This window comes from Myxocyprinus asiaticus, chromosome 44, assembly GCF_019703515.2.
Source record: "Myxocyprinus asiaticus isolate MX2 ecotype Aquarium Trade chromosome 44, UBuf_Myxa_2, whole genome shotgun sequence".
Classification (NCBI taxonomy): Eukaryota; Metazoa; Chordata; class Actinopteri; order Cypriniformes; family Catostomidae; genus Myxocyprinus; species Myxocyprinus asiaticus.
The window spans coordinates 3,836,992-3,860,903 of NC_059387.1; the positions used below are offsets into that span (position 1 = coordinate 3,836,992).

The 23,912-nt window shown below is 39.1% G+C and overlaps 3 protein-coding genes across 6 annotated transcripts in view; 1 reads left to right on the forward strand and 2 right to left on the reverse strand.

Annotated features, from left to right (window-relative positions):
- Positions 1 to 2,274: 2,274 nt before the first annotated feature.
- On the reverse strand, positions 2,275 to 4,465 carry enkur (enkurin, TRPC channel interacting protein). The gene is made up of 5 exons (XM_051686864.1): positions 4,278 to 4,465; positions 3,801 to 3,946; positions 3,342 to 3,574; positions 2,718 to 2,864; positions 2,275 to 2,595 (listed from the first exon to the last, which is right to left on the reverse strand). Exons 1-5 carry the CDS (start codon positions 4,355 to 4,357, stop codon positions 2,422 to 2,424), a joined length of 780 nt encoding a protein of 259 aa, XP_051542824.1. The 5' UTR covers positions 4,358 to 4,465; the 3' UTR covers positions 2,275 to 2,421.
- Positions 4,466 to 4,717: 252 nt separating this feature from the next.
- Positions 4,718 to 8,445, forward strand: LOC127434241 (threonine synthase-like 1). 2 transcript variants are annotated; one of them, XM_051686829.1, is made up of 2 exons: positions 4,718 to 4,762; positions 5,514 to 8,445. In XM_051686829.1, exon 2 carries the CDS (start codon positions 5,536 to 5,538, stop codon positions 7,738 to 7,740), a length of 2,205 nt encoding a protein of 734 aa, XP_051542789.1. In that variant the 5' UTR covers positions 4,718 to 4,762; positions 5,514 to 5,535; the 3' UTR covers positions 7,741 to 8,445. The 2 variants fall into 2 exon arrangements, with proteins under 2 accessions (XP_051542789.1, XP_051542787.1); XM_051686827.1 differs by having other exon boundaries at positions 4,746 to 4,816.
- A 5,488-nt stretch (positions 8,446 to 13,933) lies between these two features.
- Positions 13,934 to 23,912, reverse strand: part of LOC127434240 (dipeptidyl aminopeptidase-like protein 6) — a 506,360-nt gene continuing 496,381 nt past the window's right edge. For all 3 annotated transcript variants that reach the window (XM_051686825.1, XM_051686826.1, XM_051686824.1), the window contains 4 exons: positions 21,465 to 21,523; positions 21,307 to 21,379; positions 21,148 to 21,221; positions 13,934 to 16,754 (listed from right to left, as the gene is read on the reverse strand). In XM_051686825.1, coding sequence (XP_051542785.1) covers positions 16,605 to 16,754; positions 21,148 to 21,221; positions 21,307 to 21,379; positions 21,465 to 21,523 — 356 coding nt within the window. In that variant the 3' untranslated portion in view covers positions 13,934 to 16,604. The remainder of the gene's footprint in view (positions 16,755 to 21,147; positions 21,222 to 21,306; positions 21,380 to 21,464; positions 21,524 to 23,912) is intronic.

Consider the following 23,912-nt stretch of genomic DNA (forward strand, 5'->3'; position numbering starts at 1 on the left):
TAACCCCATAGAAAATCTATGGGGTATTGTGAAGAGGAAGATGTGATATGCCAGACCCAACAATGCAGAAGAGCTGAAGGCCACTATCAGAGCAACCTGGGCCCTCATAACACCTGAGCAGTGCCACAGACTGATCGACTCCATGCCACGCCGCATTGCTGCAGTAATTCAGGCAGAAGGAGCCCCAACTAAGTATTGAGTGCTGTACATGCTCATACTTTTCATGTTCATACTTTTCAGTTGGCCAAGATTTCTAAAAATCCTTTCTTTGTATTGGTCTTAAGTAATATTCTAATTTTCTGAGATACTGAATTTGGGATTTTCCTTAGTTGTCAGTTATAATCATCAAAATTAAAAGAAATAAACATTTGAAATATATCAGTCTGTGTGTAATGAATGAATATAATATACAAGTTTCACTTTTTGAATGGAATTAGTGAAATAAATCAACTTTTTGATGATATTCTAATTATATGACCAGCACCTGTATATATAAAAAGCTAGATTTTTACATTGTCTAAAGAAAATGTGAGTGGTGTTTGCCTGTGGAGAACCCGCTGCCATGATGATTGGCTGCTGAAGGTGGTTGTCAGGGCATTAGTGTGTGGTTGCTAAGGTGTTTTGTGTGTTTGTAGCAGTTGCTGGGGTGTTTTAGGTGGTTGCCAAGGTGTTGCTATGCAGTCGCTAAAGTGTTCTGAGTGTTTTTAGCAGTTGCTAAAGTGTTGCTAAGGTGTTTTGAGTGTTTTAGCTGTTGTTAGAGTGATCTGGGTCATTGTAAGGGTATTGCTATATGGTTGCTAAGTGTTCTGAGTGTTTGTAGCAGTTGTTAGGGTGTTCTGAGTGGTTATCAGGGTGTTGCTATGTGTTTGCTAAGACATTTTGGGTGTTTCTGTCGGTCGCAAAGGTGTTCGAGTGTTTTTGTCAGTTCCTAGGGTGTTCGGAGTGGTTGCCAGGGTGTTGCTATGTGGTTGCTAAGGTGTTCTGAGCTTTTTTTGTGTGTGTGCAGTCGCTAGGGTGTTCCAGGTGGTTGCCAAGGTGTTGCTATGCAGTCGCTAAAGTGTTCTGAGTGTTTTTAGCAGTTGCTAAAGTGTTGCTAAGGTGTTTTGAGTGTTTTAGCTGTTGTTAGAGTGATCTGGGTCATTGTAAGGGTATTGCTATATGGTTGCTAAGTGTTCTGAGTGTTTGTAGCAGTTGTTAGGGTGTTCTGAGTGGTTATCAGGGTGTTGCTATGTGTTTGCTAAGACATTTTGGGTGTTTCTGTCAGTCGCAAAGGTGTTCGAGTGTTTTTGTCAGTTCCTAGGGTGTTCGGAGTGGTTGCCAGGGTGTTGCTATGTGGTTGCTAAGGTGTTCTGAGCTTTTTTTGTGTGTGTGCAGTCGCTAGGGTGTTCCAGGTGGTTGCCAGGGTGTTTATATGCGGTTGCTAATGTGTTTTGAGTGTATGTAGCAATTGTTAGCGTGTTCTGGGTGGTTGCCAGGGTGTTGCTATGCGATTTTTGCAGTTGAGAGGGTGTCCTGGGTGGTTGCCAGGGTGTGTCTATGCGGCTGCTAATGTGTTCTGAGTGTGTGTAGCAATTGTTAGGGTGTTCTGCGTGTTTGCCAGGGTGTTTCAAGGCAGTAGCTAAGATGTTCTGAGTGTTTATAGCAGTTGCTAAGATGTTCCGGTATTAGCTAGGTTGTTACTATGCATTTGCTAAGGTGTTCTGAGTCTTTTTAGCAGTTGCTATGGTGTTAGTTGCCAGGGTGTTGCTATGCGGTTGCTAAGGTATTCTGAGTGTTTTTAGCAGTTGCTAGGGTGTTCTGGGTATTAGCTTGGTTGTTGCTATGCATTTGCTAAGGTGTTCTGAGTCTTTTTAGCAGTAGCTATGGTGTTCTGGGTAGTTGCCAGGGTGTTGCTATGCAGTTGCTAGGGTGTTCTGGGTGGTAACATTTATGTCTGTAAGACAAACTGTGCAGGAGTAATACTGAGGGTTAGGAGATTGTTCAAATCTCTAATTCTATGTATGAGCTAAAGTATTGTGATGTTTCCCTCAGCAAACACCACTAATAACAAAAACAGAATGAATTACTAGCAAGTGATCAAATTTCTCCTCCTTAGATCAGCAGTAAACTGTTTATGGGGTTGGCACAGATGGTTAAACAGAGACATTAACACATGCACAGCCAGCAACAATAACAACAAATGGCTTGTGCGGTATTATGAACACCAAGACAACACCAATTTTAACAATAATGACTTTAAAGAAAATGCTCAGAGACCATGCAGTTCATCTAACATGATCTTTATTGTACTCATATTTACTTGTTGAATCTTGTAACTGGAGCAAAACTGTTGCCATTTGTTTCTGAAGGACCACAAAAGAAGACAAGCAAAAAGACTGAGGCAGTTCTGCATGTTTCAAATGTTTTTAACAAAAATCACACTCAGTTATTAGCGATGTAGACGGTCTTGTGTCGCTCAATCAGATCAATGTCTTTCTCCAGCTGCTTCATCTCCAACTCCAGACGCTCCTTCCTGTATTTTTTGGGTGTCGTATCTGTGACAACAGAGAGACCCTGGTACTGATGATGAAGATCATCCCAGTTCTTCTTCAGAGTCTGTGAAAAGATTCATTTAGCAGATCATTTTATCCAAAGCAACTACAAGTGGAGTAATAATTCAAACACATGCAGGAGACAATAATGTATGAAGGGGTCACAGTTGATTTCTATGAGTTTACCTGCAGGATGTTGATGCGTTCTTCCTCAGAGAGCTGTTTCATGGCCCCTTCTCTCATGCGCTCCTTCACATAACTGTCATACTCCTCCTGAGCTCTCCTCACCTCCTCTCTGCGCTGGAGCAGATACTCTGGAGTTTGACCATAGTCCTGAGAAACACAACACAACCAAGATGGAATGGCCTATTACAAAAAAACTGTTGGATTATACTCAATATGCAACAATAAACACTCCTCCGACCAGTAGCTATATCATTTGCATTATTTATCCTATTTTGGATTATACAGCATTTTGGGCAATGTATTCTGTTGTACACTGAACACTTTGGCAAAAGTAGTAGGTCATCCTGGTATTCCATGCAGACAGAAAAGAATTGGATTAAAAATGGAACAATGTTGCATACTGCTGTTTGTAATGTTTATCATTGCACAATGCATACTATTTCACACACTATTTAAAAATATAGTTGGCAGTATTCAGTATATACTGCAGAAGGCTAGTATTCCATTCTGAACATAGACATTTATCCATATTAAAAAGGACTGTTCACCCAAAGAAGACTTGGAATACAGTGCACATGTCGTATGGACTTCTTGATACTTTTAATCCCGCAATGGAGCTGTTACCTTCTTCTTAATGTATTTTGGGACGAGCCCAGAGTTCTCCAGGAGTTGTTTGTCTCCCTTCTTGGTATCAGCACAAACAGGCTGTGGTTTCTTTGGGAGTGCCATGATATTCTCAACAGCGTTGGTTTTAATAAAGTTTTTGTTGGTGTGGATACCCATGAGTGGCTTGTCAGTTCTTGCAGGTACTGCTGGTTTACTGTGTAGTTCATGATCTTCATATTTAAATGGTTTCTCTGAAACAATACAAATACATTAGTCAAAAGTTAGTTTTAAAATTAGGACAAATAACTTCAGAGGTCTTTATAGCCTTTGCATATTAAATTGCCAAATGTGATTTCAAAACTAAGAACCTCATCTATCACCCAGTTCACTACAATTCACGTACATTTTGAAAAAGTTCATATTTAATATTAAATTGTCCAGAATTTCTGAAATAAACATTAAAGGCAGGACACATACTCTCAGGGAGTTTGAGTTCCTTGGAGTGCTTCAGCAGATATTTCTGTGGAGACGGCACATCCACTTTTGCTGATCCCATAGTTTTATTTGAGGCTTTATTCAACTCTTTCTCCAGTTTCACCTGCTCTCTGAACTTTGACATGTACCTGAAAATAAGTTATTAATGGGTGTATTATACAAAAACATTGTCCGGTCAAACAAAAAAACAACAAACAAACAAACAAACAAAAAAAAAAACAAACAAACAAAAAACAACAATAAATAAATAAATAAATAAATAAATAAAATGAATGCAATTCTTTTTGAGATTCATCAGAACCAGACAATGACAGTGAATTCACAGTTTTCAAAACGTCTTTATAAAAGACGATAGAGCTGAACCGATAGATGATAAATGGCGGTGGAGAAAATGATTTATTATATGATCATCTTATTGTGGCCCGTTATCTCATTTGATCTAGCAGTCAGATGCTGTACCTGGGAGGTTTCGTGGTTTTCTCCTCTTCTCTGGGAATAAGATTATAGATGCTCTCTGGAGGATAGATGGTGTCGCCCATGGTGGCTGATACAGAGCACAAATTTCACAAAACAGCGAAAACGAAACAAACAACAGCTGTTTTCAGGCTGTGTTTTATAAGCAGTGTGAGGGCCGATGAAGTCCGTGCTGTTTACCATCCGTCTCTATAACAACCGCTGCCTCGCAACAGTAAACAGCTTACCTCTTATTTTGTTTTATTCTGCGAATACAATTTCATAATTTCAGATGTTAAAATGTATAAATTTAATAAAAAAAAAAATAAAAAAAAATGACATTCCAAAAGGAATTCTGAAAACATCATTTATTTATTATCAGGAAACGTCAGGCCAATGAGAGCCAGAGTTTGAGTTCAGCACGCAAACGGAAAATGTCCTCGCGCTGTTGCCGTACTGACGCGCTTTGTTTACATATGCCGTGAGAACATGTAAGTGTGTTGTATCGATCTCAACAGAACTATCATATAAACGCTGTGCTTTAGGTGAGCCTATCAGTTTCAACTTATAATCTTTCTGCGATCACTCTTTATTTTACAGTCTTTACCGAGTTATGCTAATTAACTACATCATTTACTGTGTAATTATTTTATAGAGCTGCCTGCACTTATATATTGTTATTACTTTAGTTATTAATAATAGCAACATGTAATATGTGTAACACGGACAATGTAAAATAAAGTGTCAGCCTTATTGGAAATATCAGTGTAAAAATGTTGTTCGTGCACCTAAGCTACTGTATAAACATCAGTATAAATGCCTAATGTACTTATATAGACAGACAGACAGATAATTCATTAACATTTTTATTTTTCTCAAAATAGACCCCAATCAGAAAATGTTAGTATGTTTAACTATATATATCATTTATCAATACATTAGTAATACATTAGTATTTATAACCATATTGTTCATTTTAATATGCTTCTACAAGTCACAGCTTATGGTTTCAGTTTCCACATTTACTTGGGGGAACAATTTTATAGATAGATAAATAGATAGAAACTGCAAACCATATGTACTTAGTGTTTAATAAAACAAACCCTCCATATTACAGTACATTGGTTAGACTGACTGAATAAATGTAATAGATTATATTCTTTACATATTTTGTACTTTAGTGCTGCAGCAGTCAAATCTACTCATATTGTATTAATACTGTAAAATATTACTGTTTTCCAGAATCTATGATCTTTTCCCTAAGATGATCCCTTTCAGCAAGTTGTTGGCTGAAGTGGGAAGGCTGAAGACTTGCCTATTATTTGCTCCACTTGGTTCTTCTTCACACTTCACTAAAGCATGTCTATCTAGTAAAATCTCTAAACACCATGAGAGAAACATCCTCCTGATGGGTCCTCCTGGAGCAGGGAAGACCTGTGTGGGGCAGATTGTGGGACACAGGTTAGGGATGCCTGTTATTGATATAGATGATGATGTTCTTGAAAAAACATGGAGGATGAGTGTGTCAGACAAGCTCTTTGAGGTGGGTGGAGAGCGTTTCATTGAAGAAGAAGGTCAAGCAGTCTGCAACTTCACTGCTACAGGAAGTGTCATTTCACTGACTGGCTCCAATCCACTGCATATGGACGCCATGCAGCATCTGAAGCGCTCTGGACTGGTCCTGTATCTGGATGTGGATATAGAGGATATTATGCTAAGGCTCTCCAGAATGAAGGTGAACAGAATCATTGGTCAGGACACTGGCATTTCTATGCGAGAGATATTACAGTACAGGAAACAGTTTTATGAGAAATGGCTGGATGCTCGAGTGCTTTGTGGGACTGGAGATTCTGTTGAGGAAGTGGCCGATAAAGTCCTGAGGACTCTCGGTAGGTATGAGGACTCAGAATCAGAGACGTTTGTCTCAACAAGAAGCCTTGAGTCAAGTCAAAATGATGTAGCAACAACTGACCCCAAGTTCTTTAGTGACGTTGTTGTAGAGGGTCTTGCACCAGACGGTGGACTTTACATACCAAAGAAAGGATTTCCCAAACTGGAACCTTCTGAGTGGTTGAGAATTGCCGACTTGCCATATGCTAGCAGAGCTTTGGCCATATTGGAAAACTGTATCCATCCAATGGATGTGTCTGCTGTAGATTTGAGCGCAATGGTGCATCGTGCCTATGGGCGAAACTTCGCTAGTCAATCGGTTGTACCTCTTAAACACCTCGCCGAGAATCAGTATATCCTTGAACTTTTCCACGGCCCCACTGCGTCTTTCAAAGACCTTGCGCTGCAACTAATGCCACAACTTTTTGCCCACTGCCTTCCGCAGATGTGCAACTACCTCATTCTTGTCGCAACATCTGGGGACACCGGAAGCGCAGTGTTGAATGGCTTCAGGAATCTCAAAGACAGCGACCGCGAGAGGATTGGTGTGCTTGTGTTCTTCCCAGAGAAGGGCGTGAGTGAAATTCAGAAGCTACAGATGACCGGGTTTCAAGACAGAAATGCCAGGTCTGCCAGTATCTTGTCCGATTTTGACTTCTGCCAGAGGACCATTAAGCGAATGTTTGGGGACTCAAGCTTGACGGGACACATAGCGGTTGAATACGCCACGGTTCTTAGCACGGCAAACTCAATAAACTGGGCTCGACTGCTGCCACAGGTGGTGTACCACTGCTCGGCGTACCTGGACCTGCTTCGAAATCGAGTGCTGACGTTTGGTGATCCCATTGATGTGTGCATCCCCACTGGAAACTTTGGCAATGCCATGTCAGCCTTGTATGCAAAACAAATGGGAATCCCAATACGGAAGGTGATCTGTGCATCCAATCATAACTGCGTTGTATCCGACTTTATCGCTAGTGGCAAATATGATCTCAGCGGCAGGAAGTTGCTTGTTTCAAACTCTCCTGCCATAGATATTCTGAAGTCTTCGAATCTTGAGAGGTTTATCCATCATGCGTCTGATGGGGATGGGGGTCTTGTCAGAGATCTGTTCTTGAATCTAGAAAGGGATCAGTTCTTTAAAGTACCAGAGGCTTTACGGCAGAAGATACACCTGGATGTTCAAGCAGGTTGGTCCTCAGAGGTCGATTGTTTGCGGGCTATTTGTGAGGTGCATGCAAGAACAGGCTACATTATGGACACTCACACAGCAGTTGGCAAAGTGGTCGCCGACCATTTGCATGACAGAACCTGTCCGCTTGTGATATGCTCCACAGCACACCATGGGAAGTTTGCCCCAGCTGTCTTAAAAGCCCTCCGGTGTCCAGATATCCCACAGGACCCTGTTAAGCAGTTAGAGAAACTCTGCACCATTGGAGGACGAGAACAGATGCATGACGCTCTGCTGAAGTGTTTAAGAAACAGTGGAAATCATCTGCATAAAGTGTGTCCGGCTGATTTTAGTGTGCTTGCAGATGAAGTAGAAACTATGATACAAGACTCATTTCTGAAAGTTTAGTGAGATCCGCAATACTGTGAATATCCACTAGATGGAGATGTATGTCAAGAAACTGTTCATCAAGTTATGCAATTCTTCGATTTGGACACTGTGGCGTGATTGCAGTGTCATATATTGTCACAGTGCAGTTCTGCTAGTGTCACAATGTTCAGATTGAAATACCGTGCAATACAGTTTTGCATACATATTATTTCAAGTAGTATGAGAAACAATGCATTATGCAACAATAAACAATTCAAACAGTTGTTTGTTACACTGTCATAAAATGACCTCATTACATTGCATACATTACTCACATTCTGTGAGTGGCATCCAGACTCTGCAATAAAAATGGTTATCAGTCCAATCAAATGAGAATGAAAGTTAATAAAGCACATTACATTGTGGGATGTAGTATCCCATGCAATGTGCCTTGAGTATACAGCAGATTTTGGCAAACAAAGAAGGTCATCTGCATATTCCCTGCATACAGAAAATTAACATACTATCCACAGTATATGGGTGTTTCTTTAACTTTGGGTTATTTCATGTCCCAGTGGTTGATTTTTATTAAAACAACGAGATTTTAACTCCATTATAAAAATATAAATCCCATTTAAAACTATGATAATCTTATCAGAGTGACTTGAAAATAAACCATTTCAGTATTTGTGTGAAAATGCTAATTTTTCAAAATTTACGACTGTCCCATAGTTGTGGCATCATTTCTATCACACCAAACAATTTTGCCCCAATAAAGTTTTTTCAAAAGTTCGTGTACTTGTTTACCAAGTGGACAAAAGTGTCAGTGAAGAGCATGCTTGAGATGAAATATGAGACAAGTGATGTTTAAAGAAAACTAAAATTCAAGATAAATATCACTTGTGCTAAGAATATTTTTATTTGCCTGTCATTTCCAATCAAGCTGTAATTTTTCCAAATTATGTAAAAAGTGAAAATAAATTTTAATTGTGTGTATTTAGGATACATAAAATGTTAGCTGTGAAATTAACCTTAGCAAAACAAAGGAGTCAACAATTTTATTTGAAAAATGAAAATTCAATGATGCCATCCCAGATGTCTTTCTTCAGCAGAACACAAATGAAGATTTTTAGAAGAAGACAGGTCCTTATAATGCAAGTAAACGGGTGTGAGCGCTTTGATGGTCAAAAAGTCACATTTAGGCAGCTTAAAAGTAATCCACACGACTCCAGTTGATCAATGAATGTATTCTGAAGCAAATCGATACGTTTGTATAAAAAACAAAATAGATAATTAAAACGTTTTTAACTTTTAAAAAGCACTTCCTGCCAGCAGTTGACGCATCACGTAGCTGTTGTGCAAGTTCACGCGAGAATTCGGAATCAGCACTTATTAGGCTTGTTCGAGATGAGCAAAATCTGCACAGCACCGATCACCGGTGATTACCGCGAGGAGCATGCCGGTTAGAAATGTGTCTGAGTGTGGTCCAACTAGCTCTGATGTCATGCTGACGTATGCCAAAAAACTCTCGCGACGGCGGTGCAGTCGGGCACAGTTGCTTTCCCCTGACTGTGCAGACTAAAGGTATGATGGGAAATGACTTGCTGATGACACAGCTTAATGCTCATAGGCTTAAACAACCACGATGTTTCATTCGCTTCTCATTTTTATTTTATTTTTTATCTCTAATATCATGTTGTATGTGCATAAATTATATGTGAATATTCCCAACACTCTGACAGTTCCATCTCTGTATGGGATATGCAGTAGCGGATCCTGGTATAGGCGATATAGGCAAGCGCCTAGGGCGGCAACGCTCTCTGGGGTGGCATGACAGGGTACCTGATTGATCGACCCTGCACAGAGCTCACAAGATCATGATAGGAGAAAGGTGCCCCGAATTGTGCCATCCTGCCCCTGGCTCGCGATGGGTGAAAGGTGCCCCAAATCGTGTCACCCCGCCCCGAGCTCGCATGAACACGATGGGAGGGAGGTGCCCCAAATCATGCCACCCCGCACAGAGCTCGCAAGATCAAGATGGGGGAAAGGTGCCGTGAGTTGTTTCTGACAGGCTACTCAGCCTAAAAGGCTCTAAATGGTTAGGATTATAGATGTTCATAATGCATTCTTACATTCTAAACAAACATAAGATAACCATTATCAACAGTATATGTACACTGTGACACAGGATCGACTCAGTAGTCTTGAGAAAATAAGTATCAACCATGTGATTGCAGGGCAGATTTGACAAAGATGATGATTTTGCATCAATGAAAACTAGGAGGGGAGGGTTAAATTTGAAATTAGGAATTATGTGTAATAGCACTGTAACAAGGTTAAAAATGGGAAAAGAGGAGGCGGGAATGGGCTGAACAGTCAAAGTAATATTTTAATAAGAACTTAAACAAAAAGACACAAACATAAACACACACACGGCAGCTGTGTGTGGCTCTCTCTCTCCCGAACTGCCACATTCAGCTGCATTTATCCCTCTCCTCGGCTGATTGGGGGGTGGAATAATAGGGTTCAAAACAGTGTTATTACTGTATGAATGCAAACTTTAATACAGTGAAAAGGACACTCTATTAGCATAACATAAATATATATAAATAAATAAAAATGTCCAACATTCTTTTGAATGTCCATTTACTAAAATATTTGATGCCATGAGTGTACCTTCATTTACTATTACTATTATTTTGAATGGCCATGGAAAATGAAGCAATGTGATAATTTTACCTGGTCACAAAAAGTAGTCTGATAATTTACCTGATGAACTTTCACCTTTTGCTGACCCTTTATGCTTCATAGAGCTAATGTGTGCTTCTAAATCACTTGCACCTTTATTAGCAACTGACACATAAGCGCCAGCTTTACATGTCATACATTCTGCTTCCCACGGATCTCGACCTGGATGAAAGCATGGTCATTTTTTGTGCAAATCTTCAATAAATTTACACTTTCGTTTGGGCATTGTTTCCACTCAGCTGTCATTTGCTGCTACTGTCAAGCAACTGTTTGATGCTGAACACAACAGCGCTTCGCGCGTTCGCGGAGAGATTGACAGGCAGGAATTTGGCCAATAGTTGCTGCAAGCCTCTTATAATCGACCAATTGGTGTGCGAGAAGGTGGGACTTACAAAGAGGGGTTAAAACAATGCAAATATGTGTGCACACACAATGAAGTATTAGACCAGATGCACATCATAATGCAACTAAAGCCGAATCCCGGACATTTTCACAAATTTAGAAATCCCGGCCGGACGCTTTTTTAAGGTCTAAAAAAAGAGGACACGGACGTATGGTCACCTTATCATGCACACATACACATGCATGATGCAACACACAAGCAAACCTGTATATGCACATCGAAAAGAAACAGCAATCATTCAAATACACACACACAAACACACACACCAGAAGATACTACTACAGCATATTTGAGATAAGAAAGTTAAGTTCGGATCTCTTTAGCCAAGTTGCTGTCTTTGTCATATTGCTGTAATTTGGTTAATATTTCAGTCAATATTAAAGTACTAAAAAAGCTGTTAGTGTCACATTTTTTTTTTTTTCACAGGTTTGATTGGTAGAAAGTAACTTCAAAGTAAAGTAATGAGTAATTTAATTACTTTCCAAATTAAGTAATTAGTAATCTAATTACAATTTCCCAAAAGTAATTAGTAATCAGTACTGGATTACTTTTTTTGAAAGTAACTTACCCAACACTGTTCATTTCTATATTCATTGTCTAGTTATACCCAAAAATGAAAATTCTCTCATCATTTACTCACCCTCACGCCATTCCAGAAACATGGCTTGCTTTGATTTTTACAAGAATATTTCAGCTCTGTAGGTCCATAAAATGCAAGTGAATGTTGGCCAGAACTTTGAAGCTCCAAAAAGCACATAAAGGCAGCATAAAAGTAATCCATAAGACTCCAGTGGTTAAATCTATATCTTCAGAAGCGATATGATAGGTGTGGGTGAGAAATAGATTGATAATCCATTTTTACTCTAAATCTCCATTTACACTTTCAGATCTGAAAGTGAAATTAAACTTGTGACTTTAAGATGTGAAAGTGGAGATATAGAGTAAAAAAATTACTTAAATATTGATCAGTTTTTCACCCACACATATCTTATTGCTTCTGAAGACATGGATTAAGCCACTGGAGTCTTATGGATTACTTTTATGCTGCCTTTATCTGATATTTGTAGCTTCAAAGTTCTGGCCAAAATGTACTTGCATTGTATGGACCTACAGAGATGAAATATTCCTCTAAAAATCTTCATTTGTGTTCTGCAGAAGAAAGAAAGTCATACACATCTGGGATGGCATGAGGGTGAGTAAATGATGAGAGAATATTTATTTTTGGGTGAACTATCCCTTTTATATATTTTGTGTTAAAGCATAGTTCTGTAAAAAAAAAAAAAAAAAAGTTGTTAACATTGTAAAATCGGGGTGGGAAGTTAAGGGTGGCACCATGTCCGATCTTGCCTAGGGCACCAAGTAAGCCAGAACCGCCACTGGGTATATGTGATTTTGATCATATTTCTGAAATATCCAAGATAAGTGTCTTTATTAAACTAAAAATGGATGGAAAAACACATCTTATTGTTGAAATAAAATAACAGGTACATTTAGTTTCTTTTTCATCATATTTATTTTCATTTTAAAACAACAGAATTTAAATTATATCCACTTTATCAGCAACAGCACATGAATGTGAATCCCGCATTATCTGCCTTTGATCTCAAAGGTGTCTGATCTACTAAAAGATGTGAGAACTGTCTGACTTGACAGCACTTATTTCACTCCTCCCGACTGCAGCCGTCTACTCTCGTATTCTTTCAAGGCGAGGCGTTCGGCATCTCGAACAAGCCTATTTACAACAGAAGAACGAACATCACTCGAGAGTTCAGCCATTTCAAACTGAATCAAAGCCCAGTACCGAAGCGACAATTTAAAGTTAAAAACTTTTTAATTATCGACTTGTTTCTTACATAAACCTATCAGTTCACTTCAGAATACATTCATTGATCGACTGGAGTCGTGTGGATTACTATTATGCTGCTTAAATGTGACATTTGGACCGTCAAAGTGCTGGCACCAGTTTACTTCCATTATAAGGACCTGACAGAGCTCCGTCTTCTTCTAAAAATCTTCATTTGTGTTCTGCTGAAGAAAGACAGTCATACACATCTGGGATGGCATTAGGGTAAGTGAATAATGAGAGAATTTCATTTTTGGGTGAACTATTCCTTTAAAAATGTTATTTCCATCAGTGTCCTTTCCAGCACAGAATTCTATTAAACACAATACAGAATTTGAGATGTGCTGGAAATGACACTATGGTGGGAATTTTCATGACAAAAATGACATAAACCTGTGATGCATGTACATACACTGTTGGACATTGTTAGTAGACAAATTAAATCAATGAAAGTGTGAAAATGTTTTAATGAGACTTTACTCTAGAAGTCTGTGCTAAAAGTGGCCGAAGTTGAAGAAACAACCATTTATACTACACACTGCAAAAATATAGTATGGTATTGTGCTATTGCAAAGTTTATAAACTGCAAACTTCACATACTTTATCCTCTCTCTTATTCACACAAAAATGAAAATTCTATAATCATTTACTCTCCCTCATGTTGTTCCAAACCTGCATGACATTCTTTTTTTTATTTATTTTTTCTGTGCAACCTTTAAGTGTTTTATTCCTTTTTTTTAATGTATTGTTTTTATCCCCTTTTCTCCCAATTTTGGCATGCCAAATTCCCACTACTTAGTAGGTCCTCGTGGTGGCGCGGTTACTCACCTCAATCCAGGTGGCGGAGGACAAGTCTCAGTTGCCTCCACTTCTGAGACCATCAATCCGTGCATCTTATCACGTGGCTCGTTGTGCATGACACCGCGGAGACTCACAGCATGTGGAGGCTCATGCTATTCTCAGCTATCCACGCACAACTTACCACGTGCCCCATTGAGAGCAAGAACCCCTAATCACGACCAGGAGGAGGTTACCCCATGTGACTCTACCCTCCCTAGCAACCGGGCCAATTTGGTTGCTTAGGAGACCTGGCTGGAGTCTCTCAGCACACCCTGGATTCAAACTCATGACTCCAGGGGTGGTGGTCAGCATCAATACTTGCTGAGATACCCAGGCCCCCACAGTGTTTTATTCCTTAACTTAATTCACTGTTATCAAGCAAGACATTGGGACAGCAATGATGAAGGCTTTCAGTTTATTTTGGTTACTTATGCATTTGTCCTTTTTCTCTCTCCATGTGAGGATCAAAACAAATCATAACAAAGGTGATGATAAAATAGTTTGTATTCTGACAGTTGTCACAATATGTCAAACTCTTTCCCAGTCATTATATGGTAATCCCATCATACCCTTGGTCCCATGTGATTATTTTTCATTGCGCACATTCAGTTCGTTGTAACTGTGACCTCCACCAGCCTCAATACAGGAGAACAAAACACCTTCAAACGCTTTATGTACAAGTAACACTCAGATATTCAGAGACTTAAATGATATTTGAGTAACATTTATACATCAAGCAGACAAGACTGAGATCTCACCCACGAAACTACCGGAAATGATATGCAGGTCAATAAAGAACATTCAAGCCGTCAAATATACTATGCACACATTTTACCAGTTTTAAAAAATAAAGTTTGTTGCAAATGGTTTTTTGACATGCACTATGAATGCATCAAGATTAAACATGAACATTTCATTCAAACAAAACACATTTCATCCTCAAGAGCTTTAATATGCAAAAGTTACAACTGATAAACTGTTAATAAACAGTACTGTGCAAAGCACTGAGACAATACCATAAATGACTCTAATGACTTAAATAATGAAAATGAGCAAACTGGAGTTAGTTGGCCACTCCTGTAATGCGAAACATTTGCACAGTACTGTATTGCTCAAACGTAAAAGGAATAATTCACTCACCTTCATGTTGTTTCATATGACTTTAATTCTTACACAAAACTCAAAAAGAGATGTTAGGAAACATTTTCATGTTGCTTTTTCCATACAAAGAAAGTGAATGAGGATGGATGCTGTTGAGCTCCAAAAAAAAAAAAAAAAAAAAAATCACCATAAAATAGTCACCTTAAACTCGTGTGCTATATTCAAAGTTTTCGGAAGTGATGAAAAGACTAGAACTTGAGTTGAGATGTTAAAAAAAAAATCTTCCCTCTCAAATCTCATTCACGCTTGTTCAAAGTTTGGTGTGTCGTGACTTTTCACGTGACATGCAAGAAAAACAAATGCCGTTGGGCATTTTTGGCGGTAAAACCTGGTGCAACGCATGTTTAATGCATTGTGTATATATATATATATATATGCACATACTGTATACTGTATGTACATTTGAGTTAATTTAGTTAAATGAATGACTTATAATTTCCGTATGTTTCTCACGCCAAGTAATTGTATAAAATTCAGAGGATTTGGAATATAAAAGTCATTTGAACTACATTCATGGTGCTTTTTTGTTGTTTTAGTCCTTCTTGGAGCTTGACAATCCCTGGTCACTATATTCTTACATTGTATGGAAAGAGCAACATAAACATTTTTCAAAACACCCCCTTTTTTGCATGGAAGATCGAAAGTCATACGAGGTTTGAACAACATGAGGGTGAGTGAACTTAATTTTTGTGCGAACTATTCTTTAAACACTCAGTAGTTTTTCTACCCAACTTATTATACCTTTATGTACAGATTTTTTGGGCATGTATCAACATGAAATACAAAGTGTCTCTAAACCCTCAAAGGAGTTTTAGTTTAATACTGAGGTAATGCTGAAATCATACATTTTAATTTCATGCTCCATTACTTGATCTTATAGTGGATGGAAAGCCACTATTAGCGGGACGTCAAACAAGTTTGTTTTTGTTGGCGATAAAACAATGCTAGCACACACATGCACAAATCAAGAGTGTTAAAAACATAATTTACTAATAACAGAGTCATCATAATGCTATCACAGTCAATAATGCATTTTGTTTTTGAATTTAAGTACAGACATGATTTTAGTCAATCAATCGTGAGCCTTGAATGACTCGTGGTATTTATACGGAGGCTCCTCGTACAGTAAAGACTGTTCGCCTCCATAGTAAGGCACAGTGACTAAAACAAGATAGTGTGCTTTTTTCAGTACTGAGAGACCAAACACACACTGAGAGGTGGCGTCAACAGTCATTTCAAACTGTCATGGTCTCTGAGAATAATGATAATCATTACTTCTGCTCCCCTTCTGCTTGATGAAGTTTTCACGATGAATTAACACCATCTAAATACACACTTGAGGCTACAAGATTTCCAAGACTGCGACACGCTTGAACACTGAAAACACCAGACACGAGCACAACTGGACATGAGAAGATCGTTTGAAGCACAAATGACACGTTTCCCCAACAACAACCCCCCGCAATTCCCGAAACACCAAATATCTATTTGAATCGAACACCAAATGACCCATTAGTCTCGCTGTTGCAACTCCAGACCTTCTCAGTTTCCTGTGAGTTTCACAGCAATAGGGATTCAAAGCCCATCACCCTCTCATCTGTCAACGTGATGGACAGGCCAGAAACTTCTTCACAACACCCTCAGAAGCTCATAACTGGCCTGCCGGGTTGAGAGGGATGATGTAGCGCCAGCCAAATTCAACGCCGTACTGCACGACTGCAGTCTGAAGAGGGGTGATGGATTGTGAGGAGCACCTGAAGGGGAGTTTCAGAGTCAGCATGCGACACCGCGAGGTGTGAAGGGACCGTTGACTGAACAAACTGAAAACAGGAGGGCTGAAATCTATGAGTTGCATATTATGTGGCAAAAAGAGCTGGCTTTGAACTTGGGCATCATGGATGGAGTGGACTAACCCTCCTCTTCGCTCTCCTCCTCCAACACCTCCTCAAACACGAGCTCCGGGAGCCGGAAACACTCTTCAAAGAAGTTGACCAGTGACTGACTAAGATGCTGCCGCGTTCCGTCATTGTGAATGAAGTGACCTTCATCTGGGTAGATCTAATGAAGGACACAATGACATGATAATCAGCTCAATATCATTACTGCTAGTCTAGAACATTGCACAAAATTTGTTTGACATCAGATTTTGTTTGGTCGCTATAAAGATATTTTCCAAACTTAAGGACTTGCACCTAAGTCTGGGATATGATTCATGTGGATTCTAGACTATGGTTTGCAATTGGTATTGGCAACCTGGTCTTAGAGAATCACGTTACTATACCTACATTTCAGCAAAAAGAATTTTACGTGGCTCGTGGCACGGCAGATTATCAGTTCATAAACACTCAATTTTCACCCTGTTCCTCACACAGTACTATTTTAAGACATCTAAACACTTTTAATATATAGCACATGGCATGTAAGATGATTTTAACATTTGCATTACGTAACTAACTATATTTACAAGTTTGTTTCAATGTGATCAAATTGTGCTGTGGCTCAACTGAAAGAGTGTTGCACTTGTGGTGTAAAGGACCAGAGTATGAGTTCTGAAGAGCACGCAAGTCGACACATGAGCTGAAAGTGTCATAGAAGCACCACAAAACTGAGATTTTCATCTCACAATGTACTTTTCTGACACTATCGGTTAGGTTTAGGTTTCGGGTAGGGAGGTCGGTTTTGTTGATTTAAAACTCAATCGAGCATTAGCTTTAAAAACCTCATCTGTTTGGGAGAACATTTATCTTTAAAATATAATACAAATTTAATAAAAGCTATTTGGCATATTTGGAAAAGTGAACCACATGATGTATACAATTTGTCGTTTTGGTAGTAAAACCAAAAGGGAGAAAATGTGCGGAAAAAAATACAGCCAGATCTCATGAAAATTCTGTGACTGTGGCGACATTTTTGCAAGATGAACTTGGTTATTTACAAGTATTGCGGCAGTTCTGAGATGAAATGTTCACTGTGTGGTGCTAAAAGCAAGTTGCTCTATCGAGTTTTAAATCAACAAAACAGACCTCTCTACCCTAAACCTTAAACCTAAACCAAACCGATAGTTTCAGAAAAAGCAAATGTGAGATGAGAAACAATTGCTGAAGCAACCACGTCATTTTGTGGTGCTTCTTCTAGGGTGTGTTCTCCAGGACTCGTACTCCACTCATTTAGATCTCAAGTGCAACACTCAATCAGTTGAGCTACTGCACAAATTGATCACACTTGAACAAGCTTATAATTGTAGTTGGTTATGTAATGCAAACGTTAAAATGTATCACTTTACAAGTCATGCACTATAACAGGGGTCAGCAACCTATAGCACGCTTGACAACATTGGCACGCGAAGGGGTAATCACTGGCATGCAAGCAATAGCGAGAGAGGAGTAGACTATTTAATGTATATAAAGTCCCTCGCATCTGCATTCCAGTCTACATCTTGATGTAATCCTTCTTCGTGATCACACAGCACTTTCTTGAGCAGTATGGGAGGCTAAAGTTAAAGTGTGATGAGACTGCACAGCACGTGCAGGCCATTCGTGCATCACGAACCGGTGGCACAGCGCACAATGCGAGTTTGAGCAGATGACACCCAACAATTTGTGTTTCATTTGTTTCTTTTTGCTTTCAGAACATCATGTGATGCACTGTAAATAAGAAGACACCACTATTAATTCAGCTGATTTTCAACCCAATTTACAACCTCCTTAAACAACAATGACGGTCACTCTCCAAACTACATTAAACGATTAAAAGAGTAAATATAAACACACATCATGGAGTTCAAAAATCTGAGTGTAATTTAAAATATAAATTATACCTGGAAATAAAGAGTTAGGATTTTGCGGGCATGTTTACTCACACGATTCACCAAAAGTGAAGCACTGCCTGGATTGATTAGCTTGCGATGTGCGAATCTGTTGGCTATACTGCAGTCTCGTCCCACTTTATTAGTGTTTAGCTTCCCATTCAGCTCATGAAAACACACTGCGTGATCAGAGGAAGGATTACATCAAGATGTAGATTAGCATGCAGGTGCGAGGGACTCCATAAGTAAATAAAATAGCCTGCTCCACTCTCGCTGTTGCTTGCGTGCTAGTGATAACAACTCTGCATGATTTTGAAAAATGTATGACATAAAATAAGACATATTTCAAATTTCACAATTTCACGATCACTAATCAAAAAAGCAGATTTGTGACATTCATGGTGTTAACTCATTTTGTACAAATATGCAAGTTTTCTTCCACTGAAGCACTTTCGTGGGCACAGCCACTGACAAGGAAAATAATAAATGGCACTCCATATCAAAAAGGTTGCCGACCCCTGCAATATAGTAAAAGTGTTTAGATGTCAAAAAATAGCATTGTGTGAGGAACAGGGTTCTAATGAACTGTTTATGAACTGATAATCTGACGATTTACTCGTGATTTGTGTGAAAGTGAATAAAAGTAATTGTTGTTGTATTGCCTCTAGTGTTCATTTCACCAGGAAACTGCCATGATATGTACAACGAGCCAAGTATGAATCATTTGGCAGAAATGTATATATACTGTTATAACATGATTCTACGAGGCAGGGTTGAAAAAAAAAACATTGTGAACAACTCATTTTCTAACTACAGTGATAAACTGATGCCACTAAAAGAAGCATCAACCTACTGAAATAATGCAAAGTTTGTGTGTGGCAGTCCTAACCCTTCCTAACAGATGATAAATTGAGAACAGCAGCTTGCCAAAGTAACAATCATAGTGTTCCTAATGAAGATCTCCCCTGATCAATTCAGAGTCATTCAATGAACAGCAATTAATAGCAATCTATTATGGTGCAGAATGCAGAGAGGAAATCTCCCAGTGTAGGAATATAATGGGATTATACAGTGTGTTCTCATGAGAGTGGCCTGCATAATGTTTTAATGAGTGCGTGTCTAATCCCTCTTCTGGCAGAAGCCGCTCAGAGCTCTGGGTGTTTAGAGGGGCTCAGTACCCACATACCCCTGACCTCCCACACCTTTAATGAACTATATCTGGATCTTCACACTCAGGGCCTAGAGGATGTACAAAGATGCAGTCTCACAGAGGAATACTGGGTTACTTGTTAGCAGAAATAAAACTGTTGTGTATAATGGGGGCAGACTTCCAAACTACTGTGGAGGCACCAGCCGTACGTAAATCAGAATTTAGCCTAGCTGTAATGTCAATGGGCACTAAGTTACGATGTGGACATGTAACGTTGCTACTGTAACATTGGTACTGACAATGATGAAGCTGATGACGATGAAGTAAAGATGAACCCAAGTGCATTTTATTTACATAAGTGATACCAAAATGAGAATCCAAACCATAACAAACATAAATGACTTGACATAGACTTGACTTGACTTGACCACGCTACACAAACACAACACCTGACAAAGGACAATGGTAAACATGAGGAAATAATACATGGACAATGGGTAAAACAAAGATGAGGGAACCAATGAACAGACAGAACTGATAACAAAATAATCAAACAATAAACCAGTGAAAACAAGACACATGAACATGGAGGGAAAACATGAAATCACATGACAAGGGAACCACATGACATGAAACAGGAACTAAACTTTCAAAATAAAAGACATGAAATACATGAACCAACAGAATAAAAATGACAGCGCACTATTATATATTATTAGTATGTAGCACCAGTAAACTTTAAAACCGCATGTAAAATGTAAAGTGGAAGCCTCTAATCCAACATAACTGTCTAAATAAGAATAACTGTCTGACTTCAATCCTTTAGACATACAGTATAAAATAATGTTGACAATTTACACTTGTTTACTAGAGAGAAGTCTCCAAATGTGCTCTGGATTTCTGCTGGCTCCATGTAAATACTGGATACAATATAGAAATGCAACACTTTTTTGAAGGTTTAAGAAACCATATGGACAACTACATTTGCATGTTAGATTTCACAAAAATATAAATGAAAGAAAAGTCTATTTTCTATTAGAATTCAATTATTGTCCCTGATCAATTTTGGCATACAATTCCTGATTATTTATTACTGACATATTAATACTATATTAAATACACATTAATAATAACATTCTTTAAATCTATACATTTCATGACTGTTAAATGCATTTCCAGTTTAGTGTATATAATGAATGGAAATTAGATTTATCACACGTTGACAGTTTATGTAACTGATATGCACTTCTTGATTACAGGGTAGATTTTACGTGAATTAAAAATGAGGCTGAAAGGCCTGGTGCAACCTACCAATGTTTATTACTTACTACCTAAATCTTGTGTTACGCAGAAAAAGTGCAACCATGCAAGTTACAAACTAACTAGTAAATACTAAGCCTCCACTTTACATCCCAACTGAGGAACTTTTCAAAAAGTAATTCTACGTACGCTGCTTCAACCCTACCCAGAAAAAAAGAGGACAGTTGCGCACTTACCTGCAGAGTGTAATTTGCTCTCTCGCTGATTAACCTGGAAATGAATTTGGCTGTGTGCTGAAAGTGGACCTTTTCTATAAAGTAAATGAAAGATGCGTGTTAATTAAAAGCATTATTTTGATTATAAAAGGCATTGTAAGAAGTGAGGAGTGAACCCACCATCTGCGGTTGGATGAATGATTAAAAACTTCTTATCAGTGAACTGGGACGCTCTGTATGCGAGGTTGGCCATCTGCAGAAATATTAAAGATCATTTTGAAAATATTGTCCGTAAACTGCAAATACAATATACAGACTGTAAATTGCAGGAGATGTACCTCGTATGCTCTCCGATCAGGCTTGGGAGGACCCAGATATCTCTCTGAGAATGCTGACGCTGAACACAGGAAATAAAGAACAGTATCTCTCAAAAATGACAGTTTTCACTGGCTGAGCTCATTTCTGAGCATTTCCTCTAATAAGAACTTCTGCATAGCACAGCCAGTTCACAATACTCTCTAACACACTGGGTGACTTATGAGCATGTTTCTGTGCTGTCTGCACTTTAAGATGTGGCATACAGTTTGTGATGAACACACATGTCATATTTTTCATTCTCCTTTTCCTCTTATTGTCTGAGTGCAGGCCCTGCTATCAGAATACTGATGGGATGCACTGCCACATGCACACACAGGAAGATACAGGAACAGCTGTTGGTTTGGTCACTCATCCTCAACCCTCAACAGCGGGCATACACACTGGTCTATGTAAACAGACATTTGACGGGAGTTATTATAGCAGTCTAAGCCATTTCACAAATAAACATGATCTGTCATGGTCAAAAGACTTTGTTCAACCATGCCCTTCTTCTTTAAAATTCACAATTTTAATGGACCTGCATACATAATACTTAATTGTTTCCTATAATTCTAAAAGAAGGGGAAAACATCTCTTTAATTAAGTCAAATAAACAATTTATCAATTAATCTCGTTTAATAAAATATTAAATAATCCGAAAATTATTCTTAGTACATGACTCTAACGAGTCTTTGGTGGTTGCATCACATCTGGTTTTTTTCACATTTCATTTTGTGTTTTTAGTTAAAAATAGAGTCCAAATTTCTTATGCAATGGGGCAAAAATATTAACTGATAACTCCTCGTACTGGTATCTGCCATGCAACAAGAACCAGTGTCGTGGAGATTGGACGTGAAACGCATTATCAGTAGCACCACAGGGAAAGGTGAACACATTTGAATTGATGCAAAGACTGGTAACATGTTACATTGATGTTCCCATTGTTTATGGTTTTCAAAGAGGTTCATTAATTACTAATAAATCATTTACAAATACAAATCATTGATATGTGGTTATAAGAACATGCATAAATGGGTGATTTTCATGCAATACCTGCCGAGTCATTTTAACTCACGTTTAATACCTCAAATGCTTAATAGTAATTATTTAACGGGGCCTGGGTAGCTCAGCGAGTATTGACACCGACTACCACCCCTGGAGTTGTGAGCTCGAATCCAGGGTGTGCTGAGTGACTCCAGCCAGGTCTCCTAAGCAACCAAATTGGCCCGGTTGCTAGGGAGGGTAGAGTCACATGGGGTAACCTCCTCGTGGTCGCGATTAGTGGTTCTCGTTCTCAATGGGGCGCGTGGTAAGTTGTGCGTGGATCGCTGAGAGTAGCATGAGCCTCCACATGCGTAGTTTCCGCGGTGTCATGCATGACGAGCCATGTGATAGAATGTGCGGACTGACGGTCTCAGAAGCGGAGGCAACTGAGACTTGTCCTCCACCACCCGGATTGAGGTGAGTAACCGCGCCACCACGAGGACCTACTAAGTAGTCGGAATTGGGCGTTCCAAATTGGGAGAAAAGGGGGAGAAAAAAAAAAGAAATAGTACTTATTTAAGAGTAATCTATGTAAATGTGTATGTAAATGAATGTATGAAAAGTGGACACATATGAAGCATCTAGTAAGGAGTTGCCAACATAAGAAACCTATGAACATAAAGTTCGGTTTTGTTTAATAACTTCGCTGCCAATGTCTCAACAACCACCCAATCTTGCAGGTTCACGCTTTACAACATCAGGAAAATCAGACCTTTCCTGTCTGAATATGCTACACAGCTCCTGGTAATCTTAAAACTGGATTACTGCAATGCCCCGTAGGCCGGCCTCACAGCTAGCACGATTAAGCCACTGCAGATGGTCCAGAATGCTGCAGTGTGTCTGGTCTTCAATCAGCCAAAAAGGGCTCATGTTACCCCACTCTTGATTTCACTACACTGGCTGCCAGTAGCTGCCCGCATCAAATTCAAGGCTTTGACTCTGGCCCTCAGGACAGCCGATGGAACCGCACCCTCTTAATTCAATTCACTCCTCCAGGTCTATGTCCCAACCTGCTCTCTGCCGTCAATTAACGAGCACCGCCTGATGGTCCCGTCGTAAAGAGTCACAAAGTCATTCACTCTCTGTTCCTCTGTGGTAGAATGAGCTTACAACCTCCACACAATCTGCTGATACGTTCTCAGCTTTCAAGAAACAGCTGAAAACACATCTGTTCCGTGAGCACTTCACCAATCCACACTAAATGCACTCACTATTAACAATGAAAAAATATATGCTTGTCTGTCTCTTTCTTCTGCATCTTTACTACTTCAGCCACTGTGAGAACTTGGCAATGCGATACCGCAGATGATGTTTACTTTTGTATGACAAATTGCTTGATATGTTCCTCATTTTTAAGTTGCTTTGAAGAAAAGCATCTACTAAAA

Excerpts from the sequence above, each read along its gene's own strand:
- enkur (XM_051686864.1), bottom strand. The coding sequence starts at position 4,357 with ATGGGCGACACCATCTATCCTCCAGAGAGCATCTATAATCTTATTCCC. Across the intron at positions 3,947-4,277 it reads AAAACCACGAAACCTCCCAG|GTACATGTCAAAGTTCAGAG; the intron begins GTACAGCATCTG and ends ACTTATTTTCAG. Across the intron at positions 3,575-3,800 it reads GGAACTCAAACTCCCTGAGA|AGAAACCATTTAAATATGAA; the intron begins GTATGTGTCCTG and ends GTATTGTTTCAG.
- LOC127434241 (XM_051686829.1), top strand. The coding sequence starts at position 5,536 with ATGATCCCTTTCAGCAAGTTGTTGGCTGAAGTGGGAAGGCTGAAGACT.